This window comes from Corticium candelabrum, chromosome 12 (genome assembly GCF_963422355.1).
Source record: "Corticium candelabrum chromosome 12, ooCorCand1.1, whole genome shotgun sequence".
Lineage (NCBI taxonomy): Eukaryota > Metazoa > Porifera > Homoscleromorpha > Homosclerophorida > Plakinidae > Corticium > Corticium candelabrum.
The window spans coordinates 768,687-786,038 of NC_085096.1; the positions used below are offsets into that span (position 1 = coordinate 768,687).

General features: G+C 40.9%; 2 protein-coding genes and 2 long non-coding RNA genes across 4 annotated transcripts; 3 read left to right on the forward strand and 1 right to left on the reverse strand.

Moving 5' to 3' along the window:
* Positions 1 to 222: 222 nt before the first annotated feature.
* Positions 223 to 10,255, reverse strand: LOC134188269 (uncharacterized). The gene is made up of 10 exons (XM_062656466.1): positions 10,173 to 10,255; positions 9,776 to 10,104; positions 8,949 to 9,430; positions 7,415 to 7,745; positions 4,304 to 7,117; positions 1,597 to 4,241; positions 1,483 to 1,537; positions 1,096 to 1,416; positions 598 to 921; positions 223 to 535 (listed from the first exon to the last, which is right to left on the reverse strand). The coding sequence occupies exons 1-9, from the start codon at positions 10,253 to 10,255 to the stop codon at positions 602 to 604; spliced, it is 7,380 nt and encodes a 2,459-aa protein (XP_062512450.1). The 3' UTR covers positions 223 to 535; positions 598 to 601.
* A 221-nt stretch (positions 10,256 to 10,476) lies between these two features.
* Positions 10,477 to 11,967, forward strand: LOC134188066 (LDLR chaperone boca-like). The gene is made up of 2 exons (XM_062656249.1): positions 10,477 to 10,643; positions 10,932 to 11,967. The coding sequence occupies exons 1-2, from the start codon at positions 10,620 to 10,622 to the stop codon at positions 11,160 to 11,162; spliced, it is 255 nt and encodes an 84-aa protein (XP_062512233.1). The 5' UTR covers positions 10,477 to 10,619; the 3' UTR covers positions 11,163 to 11,967.
* Positions 11,968 to 12,138: 171 nt separating this feature from the next.
* Positions 12,139 to 12,922, forward strand: LOC134187518 (uncharacterized). The gene is made up of 4 exons (XR_009971127.1): positions 12,139 to 12,370; positions 12,476 to 12,591; positions 12,662 to 12,705; positions 12,909 to 12,922. It is a non-coding gene; the product is annotated as an uncharacterized LOC134187518 (long non-coding RNA).
* Positions 12,923 to 12,950: 28 nt separating this feature from the next.
* On the forward strand, positions 12,951 to 15,743 carry LOC134187559 (uncharacterized). The gene is made up of 4 exons (XR_009971144.1): positions 12,951 to 12,992; positions 13,109 to 13,140; positions 13,206 to 13,260; positions 15,541 to 15,743. It is a non-coding gene; the product is annotated as an uncharacterized LOC134187559 (long non-coding RNA).
* The last annotated feature ends 1,609 nt before the right edge of the window (positions 15,744 to 17,352 follow it).

A 17,352-nucleotide genomic window follows, 5' to 3' on the forward strand; every position in this document is an offset into this window, starting at 1 on the left:
TCACTTCTCTCCTAAAAATCAATATTTCTACTGCATCTCAGGATGGCATGTAGAAGATGGCAATCCTGCGATCATCCAGCAGAAGCACTGCAGAATGTGACGCAACGGCTGATGTTGTATTGGTGTATTGGTATGTACATCCTGTGTGGTCATCCGAGACCTCCATGTAAACCCAACATGGACTGATGGCCTGCTACTTCATATGTCAGTAGATGGACAGTATTATAAACTGCATTCTGTTGTATTAGACATACTGATTGGCAATACAACATGTGCCACTCAAACATTAACTGCAATATTTCTACTTGCATTTACCATACGTTCATCACCACATATGTACACTGTACTACAGTTTATAATATTGACACGTACGACAGTCGTTTTTTATCTTAATTCATTAGAGCTATAGAATCTTGCTGTTCAAGACTTGAATTCTTGGTATCAAGACTTGAATGAAGCCCGTCATATGTCAAGCTATGAACAACAGATCCTATGTTGTCTCGTCACTGAGAGTATGCAGATGCTCTTGTCTAGTCTGAGTAACAATCAGTTTGTTGTTACAAAGTTCACACACATTTCAATATCATGGCAGTATACCTCATCAGTCTGTCTTGCCACTTGTTCTTGTACCTTTCAACATCTCCTTCACAACTTCTACTCCAAACACAGCATCTGCCTGAGATCTTAGTCCTCGTTGAATTAATGCATCAATAAGTAAGTGTCGCTGGGGTTTAGTACCAAGTTGGTTACGCCAAATTTCCAACATAGCTTTAGCTTGGAGTACAGAAGTAGGATAGTCTTGTTTTATGGCAGCAATTTTTCCTGTAACTTCAAACAGGTTGGGTGCAAGAACTGAAGCAAACTCTTGCCAACATCCTTCTATCTTGTCAACAAGATGATTTAACTCCTCAGGTGTCACATCTACAAACAAATTCATAGTACAATATTAATTACAATGTGTGTGTGTGTGTGTGTGTGTGTGTGTGTGTGTGTGTGTGTGTGTGTGTGTGTGCGTGCGTGCATGCGTGCGTGCGTGTGTGTGTGTGTGTGTGTGTGTGTGTGTGTGTGTGTGTGTGTGTGCTATTGGACTGATACCTTGCTGTGGTATATCTATGTGTCTTTGTAGTACACGAGCAACATTATTTCGGTATATTGCATTGAGAGCCTTCATCAGCCATCCTATTGTAGCTTCACTGGGAGGTTTCATGCTGCACCATCGCTTTAGCAGAAAAAGAGTTGGACCCTCACTTCTCTTCCTCACCACGTCTTCATTAAGAGGTCTGTTTAACAGCTCAGACCATAACCTCCTCCAGTCGTCTCCTAAATCATCATCTTCATCTAGAAGTTTGGACACTTCTAGCAAGCAATTTGCAGTTGGTTCATCAATGAGAGACTCCACTGGTGTATCATAGCTTACTACAATGTGAGACATTCATTATTACAAGAACTTTATAAGACAATGTACATGTAAACTGAACATACCAGTATCATGTTGTGATATTCGAGAAGCACAAGCTGTTGACATTATTTCAGTTTGCTATGAACAAAAACAGAAAATTAGATAGACAAGAAAGTTATTATACAAAAACTTCTTACAGAGCATTCCAGTTGTGGATACCAAAGGGAAAGTCTGGAAGGAGGTTGAACTTCTCGTTTTGTCACATTGCTGTAGAGCAGAAAACGAGATTGTTGATATCCATCCAGAGAGATGAACTCATTGTTCGATGACTTCAATGTGGGCACATCCCATTCAAATCCCAACTGCAACATCAATCCCGGCATTCCTTGCTGTTTTGCCTTGTCAACAACATCAACAATCCACTCACGAACAGCAACACACACCTTGGCATTGAGAGGAGCGTGTGTCTCTGACAACACAGTCATTTGAAAGTTGTATCTGTTGAGAGCAAACTCCAGTCGATGACCAGGATAGATGTGGAAGTAGCCCACATTGCGATAAATAACTGCCAAGCGGCGAAACCGTTTACAGAGAAGAGTCAGTACTCTGTAGAATAATGGCTGAGGAATGCGAATGGGAGCAGATGACAAGATGAGGGGCAATGACTTCAGCTCATCATTCATCTTGCATGACTCAAGACCAGCCGCATGCTCCAAAAGACAAGGAATGAAGCAAGCCTTACTCTTAAACACGTCCCGTTTGACTTCACAATGTGATTCACCTCCTTTTCCTTCCAGACTAAGAAAATCCTGGTAATCACTTGCTGTCTTCAGATTCTCCTCCAAAACAGAATACTCACACAGCAAATCATAGTGCCTCATCAGTGACACAATGAGATGTTGAGCAGAACCAGCATCTGATAAAAGATGTCTCACAAGAGACATTGTCATGATGCCTTTCTCTTTGCTGCGTTTTACATCATTCCATAACATGGGAGGAACATCACCTTCCATGTATATCGTGATCACTTTCTGCAGCTGTGATACAAACCATTCCACATCTAACACGACTTCTTCATCATCTCCACTCTTCAATGCCATGGGATGATACATTAATACTGCACGACTACTCAAATACTGCAGCAACACCAACAGCTCCTCTCGACTTTTGATTCCAGCAGCATTCATGGCAAGCTGCAGTAATTCATCAACAGTTGTCGTCTTCTTTGTTGGAGAAGAGACTTTCACTTCTCGTACCTTCTGCTCATACTTGAGCCATCTGATGGGCAATCTGTGATGTTGGGCCACCTTGTGAGCCACATCCTCTGTCTTCTGACGAAGCAATTTTACCTGTGGATCTACAACTCCACTGTCTGGATCTGTCACTGTGTTATCCACATAGAAACACATTACATCTTTAGATGCCCATATGATATGCTCTGCCAGCACTGTGCCTTCCAATTTCTTCCTTATAAATGCATCCTGTTTCTTCATCATCCCTGGTTGCTCCTTTAGCTCATCAACATGCGTTCCTACTAGAAACATGGCAGGTGATCTGATTCCTACTTTCTCAAATATCATGATACGACGTGACTGATCACCTTCCATGATATGAACACCTGATACCCACTCTTCCAATCGATCAAAGTTTGTTTCGTTATCAAACAAAGGAATGTGGATAATTTGTCCATCTTCTAAGCGAAACTGACATGGAGTCTTGCCGTCCATTGGCAGAGAAGCATTAAACACGATGTACATAAAACCAGCTTTTGACATGATCAAATGATGTGTGACATAGAACACATTCTGACCAGCATAGTCCAACACAGTAAGCATAATTTCTTTCTTAGCCTTTTGACGAGACTTTCGGTCTCTCAAATTCTTAGAAACCCTTTCTTGAATGTGTTGAGGTAGAGTAGTTGTGTTCTCAGTAGAAGGAGCATCAACATTGCCAGACAATTTCGATGTCACTTGTGTTGCATTTATTCTTGCCGATTGGAAATTTGCAGTTGGAATGCTTGTCCGCTGGTTTACTGCTTTACTTTCCTGACTGCTGTGTAAATCAACTGAATATCTTCCTGCCATAGATTTGCTGTCTCCTTCGAAAACTAAATTGTCTAAATTTCTAAAACCTGATTCAATCTGATCTAACACGGGACATGCTGTAGCAACAAGCATGCCTGTACCACCTGATGCTTTTGCATTTGTGACTGGGATGTCAGACAAATATCTAAAGTCATCAATTGGCAACAAATTTGACGACGTTTGTGATAACATCAACAAATCTGATGCAACAGATGGTGGTGGAACTACGGAAGTTGTTGGTTTTTTAGAAGTAATGGGCAACTCCTGAGAAAAATCATCAAGTGGTACACGAGGCAGTGAAAGCTCCATGCCAACAGAAGCCGCTTGCTCATGTAGCTCCTGCTTTGATGATTTGCTTGCAACACGTCTGTGTTTCTGTCTCTTTGGCTGTTCACTTTCTTTTGACTTGAAATATTGATCTTTCACTTGTGGTGTGTCGAGTGTATCTGCCATATTGATCACAACATTCTTCTCATATATTTCTGTGTAGTCAGCACTTGTGAGAGGGTTGGTCCAGTCACATGCTTCCTTCACAATAATCTGACACTTTGGATCAAACACCACTCCTCTTGTGCTCGGCTCATCACGATTGAACTTCTGCAGAGTGAGAGATTTTGTTAAGCTAGTCTTACCGGCACCATCACGACCGACAACATCAACACGTAAAAACACATCCACTGCTGATCCCTCATCACAACTTGACAGATAGATACGCAATGCTGTCTCTCCTTGAGACACAATCTCTTCAGGAAATGTTTCTATAAATAAAACAAATTTCAATACTCAAATAGAAAGCAAATGACATGTTTCATTCACTCACCGGTAGCCTGAATGATTGATGCCATTTTGACATTTCCTCGTGTATCTAATCTCCTCAAAGCAGATCCTCCACTAATTTCAACTTTACTCAAATCAGCGCCATGAGACAGAAGTAGTCTTGCTACATCTTTCTGCTCATTAACAACAGCTAAATGCAATGGACCTATTCTGCCTTTCATATCGGGGTCAATAGTAGCACCGTGTTCTATAAGTAAACGACATAAATCTGTATGTCCCAACTTTACTGCTAGATGTAAAGGAGGGTCCTTGAAAGTACGATCTCGATAGCTGTGAGGTACATCTGCATCATTTACAGATGCTCCATGATCAATCAAATGCTGACAAAATTTAATATTCTGCTCTTTCACTGCTCTCTGAATGAGTGAGTATCCTAGTGTTGTATGACAGTTTAGTGCTCTCAGAGATAATCTATTTGAAGGGTCTACCTTAGCACTAAATTTAATAATATGACCACAAGTATTAATGTCGTTAGCTTCATGAGCACTACTGAAAATGGCCACAAGATCTTCTTTATCAATAGTCACCTTCTGAAAGTCATCTAATTTGGCTTTACCTGACTTTTGAAGCAAACAGCCAAATGTCTTAGCAAGTCTGTACTTCAAAGCAATATGTAAAGGTAAGTTTCCTTCTCTGTCAGCTATATGAGGGTTCGCTCCATGTGATATCAACTTATCACACAACTCAACACATTCAACACGACTCTTACAAGCCAAGTGCAGTAATGTCTCACCACACACATTCACTACATTGCAATCAGCATCATTTTCAACTAACACATCAACTGTGCTCATATTTCCTTTCTGAAATGCAACCTGTAGAGATGTGTCTCCATTGCCATCTGTAGCATTCACTTGAGCTCCCTTTGCTATGCGCATCACACAAACCTCAGGGCAATCTCTCTTGCTACAAGCTGCCTTATGCAGAGCAGTTTGATGAAAATTATTTGTAGCAAGCACATCAGCATTGTAATCCAACAGATGTCGAACTGTTGATGTTAAAGCAGCCTCACATGCCAAGTGTAGTGGTTGGTTTCCATCTTTATCCACTACATCAATCTTGGCATTATGTTTTAGTAAAATAGAACACAATTCAGGACAGTCTTTCTCTCCACCAGCTGCTGTATGTAGTGGTGTTTGTCCATCTTCATTCAATATATTTACATCTGCTCCACAATCCACTAACAGCTGAACAGTCTGAGTGTCATCATTTCTTAATGCTATGTGTAAACCATAATTGCTGTTATCTACTTCAAATTTCATCATTACAGATTCATTTGCCAATTCCACAGGTTGTTTCTGTTGCTTGTTTAGAGACGTTCTGTTAGCCCCATGAGATACCAATAAACTACAAGTTACAGAGTGAAGCCTACTGCATGCCAAGTGTAGTGGTTGGTTTCCATCTTTATCCACTGCATGAATCTTGACATTATGTCTTAGTAAAATAGAACACAATTCAGGACAGTCTTCCTCTCCACCAGCTGCTGTATGTAGTGGTGTTTGTCCATTTTCATTCAATACATTTACATCTGCTCCATTAGAGAGTAACAACCAACTTCTTCTTGTATGACCTTGTTTACATGCCAAGTGTAGTGGTTGATTTCCATCTTTATCCACTGCATCAATCTTGGCATTATGTTCTAGTAAAATAGAACACAATTCAGGACAGCCTTTCTTTCCACCAGCTGCTGTATGTAGTGGTGTTTGTCCATATTCATTCAATGCATTTACATCTGCTCCATTAGAGAGTAACAACCAACTTCTTCTTGTATGACCTTGTTTACATGCCAAGTGTAGTGGTTGATTTCCATCTTTATCCACTGCATCAATCTTGGCATTATGTTCTAGTAAAATAGAACACAATTCAGGACTGCAGCTACCACTCCAAATACTACCCCAGCTACCAGCTGCTGTATGTAGTGGTGTTTGTCCATTTTCATTCAATGCATTTACATCTGCTCCATTAGAGAGTAACAAACGACTTGTTCTTGTATGACCTCGTTTACATGCCAAGTGTAGTGGTTGGTTTCCATCTTTATCCACTGCATCAATCTTGGCATTAAGTTTTAGTAAAAAAGAACACAATTCAGGACAGTCTTTCTTTCTACCAGCTGCTGTATGTAGTGGTGTTTGTCCATCTTCATTCAATATATTTACATCTGCTCCACAATCCACTAACAGCTGAACAGTATGAGTGTAACCATTTCTTAATGCTATGTGTAAACCATAATTGCTGTTATCTACTTCAAATTTCATCATTACAGATTCATTTGCCAATTCCACAGGTTGTTTCTGTTGCTTGTTTAGAGACGTTCTGTTAGCCCCATGAGATACCAATAAACTACAAGTTGCAGAGTGAAGCCTACTGCATGCCAAGTGTAGTGGTTGGTTTCCATCTTTATCCACTGCATCAATCTTGGCATTATGTTTTAGTAAAATAGAACACAATTCAGGACAGTCTTCCTCTCCACCAGCTGCTGTATGTAGTGGTGTTTGTCCATTTTCATTCAATACATTTACATCTGCTCCATTAGAGAGTAACAACCAACTTCTTCTTGTATGACCTTGTTTACATGCCAAGTGTAGTGGTTGATTTCCATCTTTATCCACTGCATCAATCTTGGCATTATGTTCTAGTAAAATAGAACACAATTCAGGACAGCCTTTCTTTCCACCAGCTGCTGTATGTAGTGGTGTTTGTCCATATTCATTCAATGCATTTACATCTGCTCCATTAGAGAGTAACAAATGACTTGTTCTTGTATGACCTCGTTTACATGCCAAGTGTAGCGGTCGGTTTCCATCTTTATCCACTGCATCAATCTTGGCATTGTGTTCTAGTAAAATAGAACACAATTCAGGACTGCAGCTACCAATCCAAATACCACCCCAGCTACCAGCTGCTGTATGTAGTGGTGTTTGTCCATATTCATTCAATGCATTTACATCTGCTCCATTAGAGAGTAACAAATGACTTGTTCTTGTATGACCTCGTTCACATGCCAAGTGTAGTGGTTGGTTTCCATCTTTATCCACTACATCAATCTTGGCATTATGTTTTAGTAAAATAGAACACAATTCAGGACAGTCTTTCTCTCCACCAGCTGCTGTATGTAGTGGTGTTTGTCCACTTTCATTTAATGCATTTACATCTGCTCCATTAGAGAGTAACAAATGACTTGTTCTTGTATGACCTCGTTTACATGCCAAGTGTAGTGGTTGGTTTCCATCTTTATCCACTGCATCAATCTTGGCATCATGTTTTAGTAAAATAGAACATAATTCAGGACTGTCTATCAATCTAACATGCCAAACATGCCAATAGTCTTCCACTCCACCAGCTGCTGTATGTAGTGGTGTTTGTCCATTTTCATTTAATGCATTTACATCTGCTCCATTAGAGAGTAACAAATGAATTGTTCTTGTATGACCTCGTTTACATGCCAAGTGTAGTGGTTGGTTTCCATCTTTATCCACTGCATCAATCTTGGCATCATGTTTTAGTAAAATAGAACACAATTCAGGACAGTCTATCCAGCTAACAATCCAAATACCACCGCAGCTACCAGCTGCTGTATGTAGTGGTGTTTGTCCACTTTCATTTAATGCATTTACATCTGCTCCATTAGAGAGTAACAAATGAATTGTTCTTGTATGACCTCGTTTACATGCCAAGTGTAGTGGTTGGTTTCCATCTTTATCCACTACATCAATCTTGGCATTATGTTTTAGTAAAATAGAACACAATTCAGGACAGTCTTCCTCTCCACCAGCTGCTGTATGTAGTGGTGTTTGTCCACTTTCATTTAATGCATTTACATCTGCTCCATTAGAGAGTAACAAATGAATTGTTCTTGTATGACCTCGTTTCCATGCCAAGTGTAGTGGTTGGTTTCCATCTTTATCCACTGCATTAATCTTGACATTATGTTTTAGTAAAATAGAACACAATTCAGGACAGTCAATCTGTTCACCAGCTGCTGTATGTAGTGGTGTTTGTCCATATTTATTCAATGCATTTACATCTGCTCCATTAGAGAGTAACAAATGACTTGTTCTTGTATGACCTCGTTTACATGCCAAGTGTAGTGGTTGGTTTCCATCTTTATCCTCTACATCAATCTTGGCATTATGTTTTAGTAAAATAGAACACAATTCAGGACAGTCTGTCTCTCCACCAGCTGCTGTATGTAGTGGTGTTTGTCCACTTTCATCTAATGCATTTACATCTGCTTCATTAGAGAGTAAAAAATGACTTGTTCTTGTATGACCTCGTTTACATGCCAAGTGTAGTGGTTGGTTTCCATCTTTATCCACTGCATCAATCTTGGCATTATGTTTTAGTAAAATAGAACATAATTCAGGACTGTCTATCAATCTAACATACCAAACATGCCAATAGTCTTCCACTCCACCAGCTGCTGTATGTAGTGGTGTTTGTCCATTTTCATTTAATGCATTTACATCTGCTCCATTAGAGAGTAACAAATGAATTGTTCTTGTATGACCTCGTTTACATGCCAAGTGTAGTGGTTGGTTTCCATCTTTATCCACTGCATCAATCTTGGCATTATGTTTTAGTAAAATAGAACATAATTCAGGACTGTCTATCAATCTATCATGCCAAACATGCCAATAGTCTTTCACTCTACCAGCTGCTGTATGTAGTGGTGTTTGTCCATTTTCATTTAATGCATTTACATCTGCTCCATTAGAGAGTAACAAATGAATTGTTCTTGTATGACCTCGTTTACATGCCAAGTGTAGTGGTTGGTTTCCATCTTTATCCACTGCATTAATCTTGGCATTATGTTTTAGTAAAATAGAACACAATTCAGGACAGTCTTTCTCTCCACCAGCTGCTGTATGTAGTGGTGTTTGTCCACTTTCATTTAATGCATTTACATCTGCTCCATTAGAGAGTAACAAATGAATTGTTCTTGTATGACCTCGTTTACATGCCAAGTGTAGTGGTTGGTTTCCATCTTTATCCACTGCATTAATCTTGGCATTATGTTTTAGTAAAATAGAACACAATTCAGGACAGTCTTTCTCTCCACCAGCTGCTGTATGTAGTGGTGTTTGTCCACTTTCATTTAATGCATTTACATCTGCTCCATTAGAGAGTAACAAATGAATTGTTCCTGTACGACCTCGTTTACATGCCAAGTGTAGTGGTTGGTTTCCATCTTTATCCACTGCATCAATCTTGGCATTATGTTTTAGTAAAATAGAACACAATTCAGGATATTCTATCTCTCCACCAGCTGCTGTATGTAGTGGTGTTTGTCCATCTTCATCCAATGCATTTACATCTGCTCCACAATCCAATAACAGCTGGACAGTCTGATAGTAATCAATTCTAGGTTTTTTAACATTCACTACGCATAGAATCTGATATTGACAACAGCGGGAAACCATATTGGTATCAACAGCTCTGTGAAGAGGAGTTTGACCTTTATTGTTAACAGAAGTAACATCAGCTTTGTGATCAACTAACAGTTGACAGAGATCGACATAATGATGATAAGCAGCGTCATGAAGCGGCGTATTTCCATCCTCGTCTGTCTGACTGACGTTCGCGCGTCGTGACAGCAAGAACGAACAAATATCTGAATTTCCATGCATGATAGCATAATGCAGAGCTGTATGTCTGGATTCATCCACACAATTCACGTTCCCTCCTTGTTTCACCAGTCGTCGAACCTTCTTCCATTCTTCCTTCCTCGCAGCTTCAGCGACATTTCCTTCCATCTCGTGACGTAGAAGTTTACCAGAACGTTCACTAGCAACACGATCACACAACACAATCACTTATTCATCCATATCTCTCAAACATCTCATTTCTCTTACACAATCTCACAAAACGCTGCGAACGCTTGAAACAGACTCCACCCTACAAAACGACAACGACCAATCACACAACGACACGACATTTTCACGTGACAAGAAAGATGACGTAATTTTCTTCTTCGCACAAGTTTGCAGTTCTAGCGAAATATTGTTTTATCTTATTGCGTTAAAATTTAGAAAAACATTTAGCAACCCGATGTCTAAAAATTTCAGTCATTTGAGCTTATCGTTTGCTCTACGAGCGAACGCACGTGACCATATCAGATGCATAATCTGAAAGCTCCCGGATAACTAATACGTTTTGACGACCAAAGTATGAAAAACGCGTTGCTGTTGTTTGTCACCGCTCTGGTTGTGATTCACTAGGTAGGCGGAGGTGACCACAACTCAGCAGAATCTGCCAAGAAGAAGAAAAAGAAAGACATCCGGGACTATACAGATGCAGAAATGGAGTTGTTTGCACAATGGGAGGTAGAAATTTACCATGTTGTGAGGTCTTACAGCTTGCCGCACAAGTCTCTACTGGCATAATTTGTAGCAACACGTGCTGGTTAATTTCCACTTCCGGTTGACTTTCATAATCAGTTTTTGGTTGATTTCAATGAAACTGTTATTACAGTTTTATTTTTGAGTTACTGGGTGATGTAATAATCAGTTTCAATTTTTTGGGTTTTACTATGTTGTCATGGTAATTAATTAAGTTTTGTGTATACGTAAATGTGTGTATTATTCATGATTCTGTTGTGTTTGTGTTTCTAGGGTAACGAAGAGGACAAGGATCCAGACGATTTTGCATGGAAGAAACCCAAACAACCCAACGTTATGTTTGACCCTTCGAAGCGTAGCGACAACGCTGAGGATCTCCTCAAACAATCAAAGAAAGGACAAGTTCTCATGTTGTTCGTCCAAGTCGCAGGCAACGTGACCAAACCACAAGCAGAGAAGATCACCGGCCGATGGCAATCGTCTCTATTTAATAGAAACATTTAGATCCAGAGATACATGATAGACGACACGAAAGCCATCTTTCTACTCGAAGACGGCAGTTTGGCTTGGGACGTAAAAGACTATCTCATTCAACAACCCGAGTGTCGAAGTGTGGAAATCGAGCAAAAGACGTATTGGGGCAAGGGGCAAGACAAGCAGATAAAGATGCAGAGGAGAAGAAAAGTGATGAGATAATGAAAAAGGCGGCACAAACAGGCTTACCGAAAGCAACAGAAGAGAAACCAAATGAACAGAGAACGAGCGAAAAGAGGGCGGGGTCTAGTGGAAGTCAACATAGCAAGGATGATCTATAGTGAGGGATGTGTTGTATTGAGTGAGAGGAACTGAGTGTAATATTTTTACGATGGAAAGTTTGGAACCATCACAGACTCCTGATCAACACCGGTTGTGTACATCAAATCAACTTCATCGTCACAGATCACGAACAGCTGTAGGTTATTCTTGCATTGCATTGCAAGAGATTTCCTAATTAATTAAAAACTGTTTTCAATAGGTATTGGACTGAAGCGTTTAACCCGATTATTATTAGAAATAAAAAGGGCACGAATTAATTAGCTATTTGCAATGCAAATTAATTAATTAACTCATTAACAGTGAGTCAAAAATTCAATATTTATTGATGGAGTCCCGTATGTGTAATGGCGGCATTGCTACCGGTATGTGGTAATTGAATGATGATGTCAATTTTCTATTGTGAGATAATACAAGATTTCAATGAGTATGTACAATCATGTCCATCTAATGACAGACGGTCTAACGCAATCTATATATGTGCCACTCAAACACTAACAGCAATAGTCTAGTTACACTTGACTAGATGATAAGTCTAGCATAAAGGTCTGGAACTAGAATTAATGCAACGTCTTTGCAATCTGCTTTTATGCTTAGAGCAAGATGACTCAATCAACTCTCTTGATGTCACGTCAGTATCATATTCCAAAGTGCGTCTGCAAACCCGGATAGTCGATTGCCTAATCTAAATAATTATCAATTATCTTCTCTAGGACTTGGCGCTTCTTTGAAAGCCAATCTTATTCTAGCAGAATGCCAGACGCGTCTAGAGGAGTGTGGAAAGCTCTCATTATTTGGAGCACGTGTACAGACGTCGCTTGTCTGCAGAATGACTTCCAGAGCAGGAAAACGGCTAACCAAGAAGACGTCTAGTTCGAATTTCGTATATGACACCAATGGTAAGCTTCTCTTAGGCTATTTTCAACTGCAATGTTTGCACACTATTCTAAACATTCTTTCACTTGACCGCATGGCCACAATGTACATCTCTGTGTCGATTGCAGACAATAGCCATGAGATCACAGTAGTTTACGACTACGATGGGGTACGTAAAGGAATCAATGAGGCCTGGAAGCTCACAGACAGAGCTGGCAATCAGCTAGACATGTCCGAACTAGCGGTAAACGACAAAGTCATGTGCCTCTAGTCTAGGGAGTGTTTCAATTTGTTTCTATGTGCCGGCCTTGTAGCTTCAGCATCATGTTCTACCGCCAAACGATCGCTAGGTTTCAGTGTAAGTGACAACACTCATTACTTTCTTACGTGTTTGAACTTTGTTACAAACTGCATGTACCGAATGAGTTGCTGTGACGTGATTGTTGAAGTAATTATTTAAAAGCGCGTGGTTGTGTGCAGTTGTAGTGTAGGTGTTAGATTTGGTTGATTGTGTTAATTAACTAGCTATTTATTGAAATGAAGACATATGTTTATCTATAGTCAGAGGATGTTTCAAGGGGAAAGAAACGGAAGCAGACTGGGAAGGATTTAGGTACCAGACATGCCAGTGAGTAAATTCTTCAGGTAAATATATATATATATATATTGGTCTTGCAAGCAAGCATTAATTTTATCAGCTCTTTAGATAATATCATATATAAGAAATTAACTAAATGGGTTTTCTTTTTTGGAATGTGCAGAGAGCAGAGAATGTTCCCCTGATTTAGAAATGGTATGTATGGTTGTTTATCAGAACGTATTTGCAATGTGTGTATATCTGTATATTATTGTTAATAGAGGGACAGTGAATTGGAAGAGACAGTTGGCAAGTCTGGCTTCACAGAAACTATTAGTAAGTAACAAATACATTATTGACTAACTGAAATGTGTACATATACCTATATGTATTGATAGCAAGGACTAGAATGACAGTAGTCTTGGACGACTTTATACTTCGTTGTTGCAATGAGTGGCATGCACGCTAGCTCTGACTATAGTTTGAGTGACATACATACAACAGCAACATTGTTGTATTGGGTAATAACAATGATTGATAGTAGTCCTAGACAATGTATCGTACATTTTCCTGTCTATGGCGAGTGGTTCACTTGCTTTGACTACGTTCGGTGGCTCGGCTGACTGAAAACAGAGTTGTATGGGTTGATAATAATCATAATAATAATAATAATAATAATAATAATAAATAGACGATATTTGGGGCGGAGCTTCTAGAGCATGCGCAACCTCGAGGGTAACATGCACCTTTCGCCGATCTTGCTGTACACAAAGTCCACGTTTCCGGGTCTGCTTCTGAACCGTAGATCATCTTGCTGTTGACTAGGCTTTGTAAGTAAGTTTACTACTGACCATTTCGTGCATCTTGTGAGAGACTTTGCATGCGTAGATACGCGTAGGAAGCCATTTCTTGAGTACGGCTTCTTGAGGCTATGAGACTGCTGTTCAAGCTGAAGGTGCCTGATTCACACTCTGAACAGATACATGTGGAGTGGAAGCACAGACTACTCATTGCCTAGAGATGGATTAGTTTTGGCAAGTGAAATCATGCCACCTGGGAACCCATTTCGGGTAACCAGACATGTAGGCGTTTCGCGTTGTTTCTGGGCAATCTAGCTTGCTTCTGTATATATGTGATTGGCCGAGTCGAAGTTCTTACTGTGATAACTTGCACTTGATAAGTACACTGACGCGGATCAGAGTACAGTACATGTACTCTGTAGTCTGTACAATTAGCACTGCCAGCCTACAAGTCCCAGCAACAGTTATGTCTAAAGTAACACAACACATACGCACTATTCCATAGCTGTAATGTCTAAATCAGAAAGCAGAGGCTGTTCTACCTCATCTGCAGTTGATCAAGACATGTGTATAGTAGTGATATCAAAATTGAAGATGTTAGTTGTCAAAAACGTCACTGAGGCGCTGAAGCTGATGGTTTACATCCGATAATTGAACAACAAACAAATGAAATAGTGGAACTTCAAAACAAGATTAGAGTTCTCGAGCAAGACCTTGTATCTGCAGAGTCTGGGTTGCAAGGAAAGGCATTCTCATAACAAAATCAAGTCTTACACAGGTTTTGTGTAGAGAAATGTACTTGATACAGTGTGGAGTTCGACTGAAAGCAGCCAAGACAATTTCTCTGTATAGCAAACAAAGAATCAGACCAAGGCACATCAAGTGATGTGTAAGCTCATGAGCTCACTGCCTTCCATGAAGAGTTGGATAGGCTAGACAAACTTTTGCTGACTCTAGTTCGACAAGATACATAGTTTCACAGTTCCACAGTTCAAGTAGTTCGCTAGATGGGGGAAAATTAGTCCCTAGTTTCAGCCACACAGACAGTGACAGTGCGTCACGTTTGGTTACCCTAAATGGGTTCCCCTACCACAAAATCTTCATCTGACAAAACTTCCATTGCTAAGCAATGAGTAGTCTGTCTTTCCACTCCACGTGTATCTGTTCAGAATGTGAATCAGGCGACTTCAGCTTGAACTGCAGTCTCTTACCCTCGAGAAGCCGTACTCAAGAAATGGCTTCCTATGCGTCTCTATGCAGGCAAAGTCTCTCACAAGATTCACGAAATGGTAAGTAGTGAACTTACTTACAAAGCCTAGTCAACGGCAAGATGATCTACGGTTCAGAAGCAGACCCGGAAACGTGGACTTTGTGTACAGCGAGATCGGCAAAAAGTGCGTGTTACCCTCGAGATTGCACATGCTCTAGAAGCTCTGCCCCCAAATATCATCTATTGTTTTAGTCTAAATGACCTTACTCTGTGCTGTCTGTGCATAGTGAGTGGCTCGCTTGCCCAGCTGACTAAGTTGGGTGGCACAGTCGACTGAAAACAGAGTTGTATGGAATGGCAATATAATGAATAGTTGTAGTGTAAATAACTTTCTGTGTCTATGTCGAGTGGCTCTCGTGCCCTGGCTAACTTGGTCGCTCACCTGACTGGAAACAGTGGCACACTTTTATGTGACCTATAGGTTGAGTGTCACATCTTATTAACATACTCTTTGTTTTTCTTTTTATTGTGTTTTGTCCTTTTTGCTCTGCTTAAACCATAAGTTTGTTGTACATACATGTAACTGCGCATGTCGTTTTCACTTAGTGTCACGAGCTGGATGACGAGTGGCGGCAATGTAGGTACAGCGAGAAGACATGAGCGGTCGACACTGTAATGAGTGCACGAGACAGGATGACTTCTATTATCGCCTGCACTCAAACTCTCCTCTTGACCGACTGACTACTCTATAACCCACCGGACTAGTTCACTCAAAACCAAACGCCGGTTCAGTCAAATACCGGAAAGATGCAAAGTAGGTATGGCCTAATGTGGTAATGCAACTCAGATTGACCAATTATGGCAATGCAACATAATTAATCAGTAATTAACTCTATACACCCTCCCACACAAATGTGTAGGCAAGAACGCTACATACGTCCCCCTTTAAGAGAAGCACTGGAGTACTTCTATCTTTACCGTTCACCGTTCTTGATCGCCGTCAGGTCACCCTACTGAGATAGTCGGCTCCGTTGTCCTTGCCCTTGATAGCGTCGATCCGAAAATTGTAGCCCTGCAGGAACAAAGTCCAGCGCATCACCCGATTGTTCTCATACTTGCTTTGATTGAGGAATGAAAGAGGTCGATGGTCCGTTTGCAACACAAACTCCGAGCCATACAGAAACATTCTCAACTTTCGTACGCTCCAAACCAGTGCCAGGCATTCCCTCTTTATAGTCGAAAACCTCCTCTCTCGGTCGGACAACTTCTTGCTTATATAGGTCATGGGGAACAATCGATCGCCGAATCGCTGCATGAGAATGGCGCCAATCCCAACTTCGGATGCATCGGTCCTCAAAACAAACTGTCTAGTGTGGTCTGGTAAGTGCAGTATCGGTCGCGACGTGATAGCTCCTTTCAGCGTTTGGTATGACCTCTCCTGGGTGTGGCGCCACTCCACCTTGTTTGGTTTCCCCTTTCATGTTAGATCAGTCAGTGGGGCCGCTGTCGCCAAGTAATTTGCAATGTAATCCCGGTAGAAACTCGTGAGCCCAATAAACGAGTGGATCTCTTTCTTGGTTCTAGGTCTTTTGGCATCTCGAATCTTTTGCAGGTTCTCTTCTAGCGGACTGGTAACACCGTAACCGACTCTGTAGCCCGCAAAGTCGATTACGTGGGCACTGATTACGGTCTTTGAAGGGCGAGCCGTCACATTAGATTAGCATCAGACATCCTTTGAAGTAGTTCTTGGAGCGTCCCCAAGTGCTCTTCCCAGGTAACAGTATGGATTAGGATGTCGTCGACGACGTGCTCGATGTTCTCCATGCCTTCAAGCAGAATCCACATTGCTCTCATCAAGGTCGCACTGGAGTTTACCATCCCAAATGGCATTCTTAAATATTCATACGATCCATCGGGCGAGGAGAATGCGGTCTTGTGAACATCTTCCTCGGCCAGGGGCACTTGCCAGTATCCTTTGGTCAGATCGATCTTTGAAAAGCACTTGTTGGTGATAAGGTTCTGGATTGTCTTCGCAACTGTATTTGTTGCTTCTGGATCAACTTCTGTTATCTTGTTGAGCTTTCTGAAATCGACGCACAACCTATTCGTGCCGTCCCGTTTTTTCACGATTGACTATTGGAAATGAATACGGGGATCTTGACTCTTGGATGATATTCATTTTGAGCATGTTGCTTAGCTCCTTTTGCAGAGTTTCCCTCACGCTGTACGGGACTGGATAGGGTCATGACCAAATTGGTTCGTCCGAATTCAATTTAGCGCGGTGCTTTATCAAGTCCGTCTCGCCAGGCACATCAGTGAATACAGGACTGAATTCCTCAATCAGACGTTGCGTCATCATCTACCACGTCGTCTGGGCCTCCTTCACCGTCAGCTGCTATTATGGCTGAGCTCACCAAT

Coding starts and splice junctions, on each gene's coding strand:
- LOC134188269 (XM_062656466.1), bottom strand. CDS start 10,255: ATGTCGTGTCGTTGTGTGATTGGTCGTTGTCGTTTTGTAGGGTGGAGT. Junction 9,431..9,775: donor TACTTCTGTTAACAATAAAG/GTCAAACTCCTC, acceptor CTAATGGAGCAG/ATGTAAATGCATTAAATGAA. Junction 7,746..8,948: donor GAGTGAAAGACTATTGGCAT/GTTTGGCATGAT, acceptor AAACGAGGTCAT/ACAAGAACAATTCATTTGTT.
- LOC134188066 (XM_062656249.1), top strand. CDS start 10,620: ATGGAGTTGTTTGCACAATGGGAG. Junction 10,644..10,931: donor AGTTGTTTGCACAATGGGAG/GTAGAAATTTAC, acceptor TTGTGTTTCTAG/GGTAACGAAGAGGACAAGGA.